The following is an 8,511-nucleotide window of genomic DNA, read 5'->3' as shown; positions in this document are numbered from 1 at the left end:
TTTTAAACACAAAAATAAGGAGCCTCGAAGATATAATTTTGGAGTTGTTTGAATTGATATTTTGCTTCTCTATTTAATACTTAAAAATTCTGTGATTTAGAAAAAATAGTTGGTTTTTTTGGTAGTAGAAGTATTAACTTTCTGGAGACAATTGCATGCTCTTTTAGATGACAAGAGTGTGCACACATATCCTACTTAATTGCAATTGTTAAAAACGTTGAATTCCTTACTAACTGTGAGAGTCCAGCTACAGTCTCAAACTATAGTAGACTCAGTCATGAGGAGCAGTGCAGTTCACCCAGGGCAATCAGTGTAGAGCTCACTCTGGGGAGATCCCAGTCCTCAGCACAGAACAGTCCTTGTTCCCAGGGAGACAATAATCTTCCAAAAGGAAGACAGAAGCAGGAAACACATATTGGCTAAGCATTTTTTTTTGTTAGTTAGCCTTTTTATTGGTTTTTTGTTTTTTTTAAATTGAAGGTCCCTTACTGGTCCTGCTTTTATGAGTGGCTGAGAACAAGGGGAAGGGGAAGGCAACCAGCTGGCAAGGGAGGGTCATTTCCACATTTCATTTACACACAGAACTAAACAGACAAGCACAGAGTCACTATTGTGGTTAGAAGTTGGCAGCATAGGATGGGGGGGATAAGGAGTAGGGTGTTGTTTAAAAAAAAAATAGATCAGGTTCCCCCCAAACTGGGTGCCTGGGAAGGGACTTGGTCTGCTTCAACCCAAGAGGAATCAGAAGATCAAAAGCAGTTTGGGAAGGCCAGAACGGTCAGGGTGGAGGGAGAAGGACGGTCCAGGGAGTGGGGGGGACATTTGGCAACTGGGGTGAAGGGATTGCCCTTCCCCTGCTAGGATCCCCCCAGCCCCTCAAGTCTGGCAGGAAAGGGAGCAGCCTGCAACACCCATGAGCAGGTCTGGGGCTACTAGATGCTCCAGGCAGGGGGCTGGAGGCGGCTCACAAAGGCTTGCCCTCCAGGGAGATGACGGCACTGCCACCTAGTTTCTCTGCCAGGGTGCAGCGGTCCTTGACCTCCTCGTAGCAGTTTTCTTGTAATTCATGCTTGATTCCTGTCAGCTTCTTCTTGATGGCATCCTTGGAGCTGGCGTAGATCAGTTTGCTCTTAAGGGGTGCACTCTCAGGGGCCCAGAAGATGAACACCAGGTTCTCCTTCTTGCTCTCCTTGGTCTCATAGGTGGCATCGTAGAGAGCGTAGCGGCAGTCCTTGTCTGGCAGCATCTTGACAAAGGTGGTGTAGGGATCGTCCACAGTCTGCCCCACATCCCCTACCAGGATCTCCTTGCCCTCCTCCAGGATGATGTTCTTCTTGTCCTCACTCAGGCAGAAGAGCACCGCCTTCTTGCGTTTCTTCACTTCTTCTGGCGTCGAAGACTTGCGCACTTTCATGTCATTGAACACCTTGATGACACCATCAGAGACAGCCACATCAGAGGCCATGTTTCCGGAAGCGAAAGGGAGACAGGGAGAGCTATAGAAGAACTAAGCTGCTGCAGCTGCTACCGGGATCCGACTGATGGCTAAGCATTTTTTGAATGACTTCTGAGATTTTTTTCCCCACAGTTTAACATCTCAGTTATTCATGCAAACATTCTGGTTTTTAGTGTCCCCTTCATTATTTGAAAGAGAAGGAATAAAGACTTCCTGATTCATTTTTGGTGTCTGAGACAGCCCAGCAACTGAACTGGATATAACCAGGGCTGTTCAACAGAGGCAAGCAGAAGGAAAGACAAAAAAAGTTATCTCAGAGAAGAGAAAGTGTTCGCTGCTGCACACTAAGATAGGCTGATGAACAACCGTATTTTTTAAACTTTTTATTCATTTTACATACAACCACAGTTCCCTCTCCCTCCCTTCCTCCTACTCCCCCAACCCATCCCCCCATCCACTCCTCTGAAAGGGTAAGGCCTTTCATGGGGAGTCAACAAAGCCCGGCACATTAAATTGAGACAGCACCAAGCCCCTTGTCCCTGCATGAAGGCTGAGCAAGGCATCCCACCATAGGGAATGGGTTTCAAAAAGCCAGTTCATGCACTTAGGAGTAGATCCTGGTCCCTCTGCCAGGGGTCCCACAAACAGAGCTGTATGCAAAACTGTCGCCCACATGCAGAAGACCTAGTTTGGAGCCCATAGGTCTTCTACCCCTTTTCTGTAATGGTCGCTAGGCCTCAGAGTGGGTGACACAGACACCCAGGATGGGGCAATCACTCACAAGTCACTTCTCAGTGTTTTTCTAGTTGTGAGTCACCCACTGCCAAAAGAGGCTTCTTTGTGCAAGGTGGGAAGCTGCCCTGGCCTATGAGCATAAACACATATATTTAAAAGAAAGTTTAACTGCATGTCCATTTTTCAAAAACCAGTAGTGGATTACCTGACAGGGCCTATGATTTCCTAACTAGGCTTTGGCACATTCTACTGTCTGATGGATACATGTGTTTTCTCCTGTGGAGCAGGCCTCAGATCCAAGACAGAGCAGCTGGTTACCTTCAGAACATCCATGTCTCTCCTGACCAGTGGTGATAGCTCACCAGGCAGATCAGCATTGAAACACTCATTGTTTATGACTCCTTGAAACCCCCACAACATTCTCCATAACACCTTCTGGCACCGTGAGCGCTAGCCAGCAGAGAGGGACTTTCTAGCCCGGCCCAACTTAGTTTCTTAGTGTCCTCTGTCAAGAGTGTGTAATACCTTTAGTAATATGGCTGTGTTAACTAGTTTAGGTGGGCGTCTGAGAGCAAAAACAATATCCAGTATTGTTTGGGGGACATCCTGGGGGCTACCCAAACAATGCGTAGGGATGTAGCCAATAGCTGGCAGTGGGATTTTGGGTTGAAATCTTGACTTCTGGAAGCAGAGTTAATTACCTACGCAGAGTGCTTCCTTCCAAGTTCTTCTTTATTAAAATACTATTTTAAAGTTAGTTTATAAAGTAAAAGATTGTGTATGGTGCTCTAATACACCTTTAGTTTTGGCTAATTTTACCCTAACTACCTACCTTCTCCAATCTTCCTACTCCCATTTCCCTTTAAGCCTCCCTCCCCTTCCTTCCTCCTTTCTGCTTCCATATTGCATGCATTTCACTATGCCCTCCCTCTCCAGACATTGGTCTCCAAATTCCCACCTCATTGTCCTTTCTTGCTGCCTGGCCTCTACTGACTCCCACTCCAACAAAGCTATGTAAAATGTGAATCTGTGGTCCACATAGAGCAGAAACCATGGCAGAGCTGTCCTTCTGTGGTCCACATACAACAGAGACCACGGCCAAGCTGCCCTTCTGTGGTCCACACACAGCAGAGACCACGGCAGAGCTGCCCTTCTGAGGTCCACACACAGCAGAGACCACGGCAGAGCTGCCCTTCTGAGGTCCACATACAGCAGAGACCGTGGCAGAGCTGCCTTTCTGTTGTTCACACACATGAGAGACCACGGCAGAGCTGCCCTTCTGTCATCCACATACAGCAGAGACCACGGCAGAGCTGCCCTTCTGTAGTCCACACACATGAGAGATCACGGCAGAGCTGCCCTTCTGTGGCCCACACACAGCAGAGACCACGGCAGAGCTGCCCTTCTGTCATCCACATACAGCAGAGACCACGGCAGAGCTGCCCTTCTGGGCCTGGATTACTTAGTATATGATTTGGAGGTTCCATTTATTTTCTTACACTTTCATTTTTCTTTGGTACGGAATAGATTCAACTCTGCATATGTACCACATTTTCATTACTGGTTCTTCAGCGGATGAACATCTAGGCAGCTTTCAGCTCCTGTCTGTTGTGAATAAGGCAGCAACGAATGTGGATGTGCAGGCATGTCTGCTGTCGGATATGGAGTCCTTTGGGTATGTGCCCAGGAATGGCGTAGCTGGACTATGTGACTGTTCTAGTTTAGAGTTTTGGGAACTCTCTGCTGTTATTCATAGTGATTGTACCAGTTTATACTCCCATTAACAGTGGATATGGGTTTTCTTTTCTCACATGTTTGCCAGTGTTTACAGTCATTTGTTTTCCTGAAAAAGACTGTACTTACTGGAGTAAGATAGAATCTCAAATTAGCTTTGATTTGCATTTCCCTGAAGGTTAAAGACATTGAACACCTAAAAAAAAAAATGTTCATCAGCCATTGCTATTTCCTCTTTTGAGAAGTTCCTGTTAATTTCATAGCTAATTTTTAAAATTTGGTATTTGTTTTCTTGATGTTTAATTTTAAAAAATTCATTGTATATTTTAGGTGCAAATCCCCTGTTAGATACTTACATAGCAAAGATTTTCTGTTTTTTCAGTTGGCCATTTCTATTGTGGAAGAAAAGCGTTTTGACTTCATAAAGTCCCATTTGTCAAATGGCCTTACTTCCTGAATTGGCAGTTTGAATTAAATGTCCTCTATAGTCTTGGGCATTTGAACACTTGCTCCCCAGGTGGTGGTGTTTCAAGAGGCTCTGGAAGTATGCCACAGGAAGGGAGAGTTGTTCAAGGACTTACTCATTTGAAGTTTGCTCTCTGCTTCCTGCCTATGGTTCAGGAGTGAGCCCTCAGCTTCTGCTGCAGCTGCCATAGGTGCTGCCTGCTGCAGGACCCCCTGCCTTTCCAGACTCTGCTCCTCAGGAACAGCAAGGCAAATATCCTCTTCCTCTATGCGTTGCATTGACGACGGCATTTCTTACAGCAATAGAAAAGTGACTAAGATGCTGAGATGCCAAATCCTGTTCAGAAAGTCTTTACTTAGACTTTAATTAAATTAATGTACTCTATTTTTTCCTCTACTAGTTTCAGGTCTTAAGGTCCTTTAACCTTTCAAAGTTGATTTTTATGCAGGGGTTTCTTCTGCGTGTAGATTTCCAGTTTTCTCAACATCATTTGTTGAAGATGCTTTCTTTCCTCCAGTGTATATTTTTGTCATCTTTGTAGTTTTCTCAGGAGATCTTACCTATTTCCCCTTCCCCAGGGGAATTCATGTATGTCTCTATTAGGGTTCTCCTTGTTCCCTGGCTTCTCTGGGATCATGGACTATAGGCTGGTTATCCTTTGCTTTATGTCTAATATCCACTCGTGAGTGAGTGTGTACCGTGTTTGTCTTTCTGGGTCTGGGTTACCTCGCTCAGGATGCTTTATTCTAGTGCTATCTATTCGCATGCACATTTCAAGATGCCATTGCTTTTTGTGTAAATGCACCACCCCTTCATCCTCGTTCACCAGCAATTGTTCTAGCACTGTATATATTTTTCCTTGTAGACCTTAGATCTGTTTCTCCGTCTCTTCAGTCCATAATGTTCTTTCTATAACACCATGTAGGGATACCTTTGTGGTCATGAATCCTTTTATCCTGCATGAAAGTGTTATTATCTCTTCAATTATGACAGTTTTGCTGAAGGACCTAGGCTGAGGTGGTATCTGCATTTTTTCAGAGTGTTTGAAAGTTTCCATAGAAAAGTCCGTTGTAACCAGATGGGATATCTTTCCCTTGATCTAGAAATTTTCTTCTATGATTTGATTGGAATTATTTTGTAGGCCCCTGGAATGAAGTTCTCCTTCTTTGTCTATAATTCAAAAGTTTTCTTTTCTTCCGTGTTGTTCTAAAGATGTCTTATGCTATGTTCATACATTTAAAAATTATATTTTTTGAGTGAATGATCCCATTTATTTAGCTTTTCTTTGAACCCTATATTCTGTCTTCTACATGATTTATTACTGGTGAGATTTTCCATTGTATTTTCTAAAATGACTTGCTGAGTTCTTAAATATCCAGGTTGATTTCATCTTGGGTTTTTTTTTAGTATTTGTACCTCCTTACTGAACTATTTTTTCATATCCCAATTTGTATTCCTTATTTCATTAAGCTATTTGTATTTGGAATTCAATGAGGAGTGCATTTCCGTTCTCTTAAAATTCATTCAGATAGTCATTCATGGACTCTTTAAATAGTTTGAACATATTTATAATTTTTTAAAATTCTTTGTCTGGAATTTCATCTTAAGTATTCTCACTGAGGAATGTAAATATGAAGTTGATGATCTTTGGAGGACACAGTGTCATCATTTTGTGTGTGTGTGTTGCTTTAAGTTTTAACTTTAGGATTTTTGCTGTTTTTGGGTTATATCTTTTGGTATGAGTTCACCTATGTTGAGTGGGCATTTAGTTTTCCGCTTGCTATTAATGTATTATGGCTACATTTTAAATCAGTTGGGACTACTAGGTACTGTTTGTGGATGTGGCAACTGAGGCAGCCCCAGCTTAACTTAGGAGAAGGTATGGTCTCTGCATGGGCGATCTGCATGTGTTCGGAGAGAGAGAAAGGGTGGATTGCCAGGGTTGGCAGGGATCTGTCCTCTCACCTGAGGAGCAGGAAGCACCCCAAGCAGGTCCTGAGAAGCTGAGATTTAAGTGCAGTGCCGGGCGGGGGTAGATGGGCCCCTTGGTTTCTGAGACAAGGAAGGTTAAGACGTCAGAGTAAAGTGTATGACCTCTGACTTGGGGAGCAAGCTCCCCTTGGATCATGAGACAATAGCATTAGAATGCCCATGAGAGGGAGATGTGACTTTTGACGTGCGGAGTAGGTTCTGCTCAGGTCTTCTTTGGTAACAGAGAGTGAGAGATCTGGCCTCTGACATGGGGGCACATTCCACATGGGTTCTGAGATGCTGGGGGTTAGAGTGCCGAAGGGTGGGACATGTGGCTTCTGACTGTGAGTCCTGAGAGTGAAGTCCATGTGGAACCTGAGATGGGACATACGGTTTCTAACTTGGGTCCTAAGATGGTGATTTAGGGAGCCAGAACAAGGCAGTTGGGCTCTAACCTGGGAGTGAGCTCTTTTGGGGCCTGAGGCACTGGAGATTGGGGGACATAATGGGAAAGATGCCACTGGTCCGGAGAGGAAGCTCTGTGTGGGCTTTGAGATGTTAGGGGCTAGAATGCTTAAGAAGGGGATAGCAGTCTCTGACCTGGGGGTCAAACTTCACAGGTCTTAAGATGTGTAACATTAGGTTGCCCAAGGGTTTGAACTGGACTCTAAAATTAATTTTTATTCATACAGATGATCCCATCTTATTCTTATAACTCTCATAAAATTACATTAACTTTATGATAAAAATGACTTTGTTCAGTGATTGTATAATTTTCCTTTACTAGCACTTGGTATTGCCAATGATTTTGAATTTTAGTCATTAAAAAGTATGTTATAATATCTCTTAATGTTTTAGTGTGCATTTCTCTGATGACTAGTGGCATGTGTGGGTTTTTTTCTTCATGTACTTATTGACCATTTGTACATCTACTTGAGTAAATGTTTGTTCATGTACTTATTGACCATTTGTACATCTACTTGAGTAAATGTTTGTTCATGTACTTATTGACCCTTTGTACATCTACTTGAGTAAATGTTTGTTCATGTACTTATTGACCCTTTGTACATCTACTTGAGTAAATGTTTCTTCATGTACTTATTGACCCTTTGTACATCTACTTGAGTAAATGTTTGTTCATGTACTTATTGACCCTTTGTACATCTACTTGAATAAATGTTTGTTCATGTACTTATTGACCCTTTGTACATCTACTTGAGTAAATGTTTGTTCATGTACTTATTGACCCTTTGTACATCTACTTGAGTAAATGTTTCTTCATGTACTTATTGACCATTTGTACATCTACTTGAGTAAATGTTTGTTCATGTACTTATTGACCCTTTGTACATCTACTTGAGTAAATGTTTGTTCATGTACTTATTGACCATTTGTACATCTACTTGAGTAAATGTTTCTTCATGTACTTATTGACCATTTGTACATCTACTTGAGTAAATGTTTGTTCAGATCTTTTGCTTATTTTAGTTCATTTAGTTTTCCCAGTATTATTGATAATTCTATATTTTAAAGATATACAGTTTAATGCTTTAATATATGCATATTTTTGAAGAAAAACTATCACCTTATACTCAGGCTGTCCTGGAACTTGATGAATGTATGTATTTTGAAATAATTACCACAATCAAGCTAGTTTAGCTGACATATCCCCTACCACCTCATTGTCATTTTTTTAGACAAAATGTATTTATTTTATGTATATGTATATCTGTGCCCCAGATGTGTGTCTGATGCCTGAGAAAGTTAGAAGAGGGCATTGGAACCCCAGGAACTGGAGTCGTAGATGGCTGTAAACCCTCATGTGGGTGCTGGATATTGAGCCCAGTCCTCTGGAAGAACAGCTAGTGCTCTTAATCATTGAGCCATCTCTCTAGCCCCAGTTTTCATTTTTAAAAATGTAATGGTAACAGATAAAAATAAGCCTACTATTTACTGTAATCATGTCTCCAGAACCTGTAACAGAGTTCTTGCCCCTTGACTAAAGTCTTCCCATCTCCGCCACCCCTTGACTCCTGGAAGCCACCCTTCTGCTCTTGTTTTCGTGAGTTCCCACTAAGTGAGATTGTATATAATTAACTGTATTCTTGTATCTGATTTGTTTCAAATTAGCATGATGACCTCCAGGTTC

General features: G+C 42.4%; 1 protein-coding gene across 1 annotated transcript; it reads right to left on the bottom strand.

Annotated features, from left to right (window-relative positions):
* Positions 1-900: 900 nt before the first annotated feature.
* On the bottom strand, positions 901-1,465 carry LOC121438025 (cofilin-1-like). The gene has a single exon (XM_041638208.1). It carries the CDS (start codon positions 1,463-1,465, stop codon positions 965-967), a length of 501 nt encoding a protein of 166 aa, XP_041494142.1. The 3' UTR covers positions 901-964.
* Between the last annotated feature and the right edge of the window lie 7,046 nt (positions 1,466-8,511).

The sequence above is a fragment of the Microtus oregoni genome, unplaced genomic scaffold (genome assembly GCF_018167655.1).
Source record: "Microtus oregoni isolate MIOR12 unplaced genomic scaffold, Mior012 000054F_ref0000373, whole genome shotgun sequence".
Taxonomy (NCBI): Eukaryota; Metazoa; Chordata; class Mammalia; order Rodentia; family Cricetidae; genus Microtus; species Microtus oregoni.
The sequence above is the reverse complement of the archived record's forward strand: the minus strand, read 5'-3'. Positions and strand labels throughout refer to the sequence as shown.

Excerpts from the sequence above, each read along its gene's own strand:
- LOC121438025 (XM_041638208.1), bottom strand. The coding sequence starts at position 1,465 with ATGGCCTCTGATGTGGCTGTCTCTGATGGTGTCATCAAGGTGTTCAAT.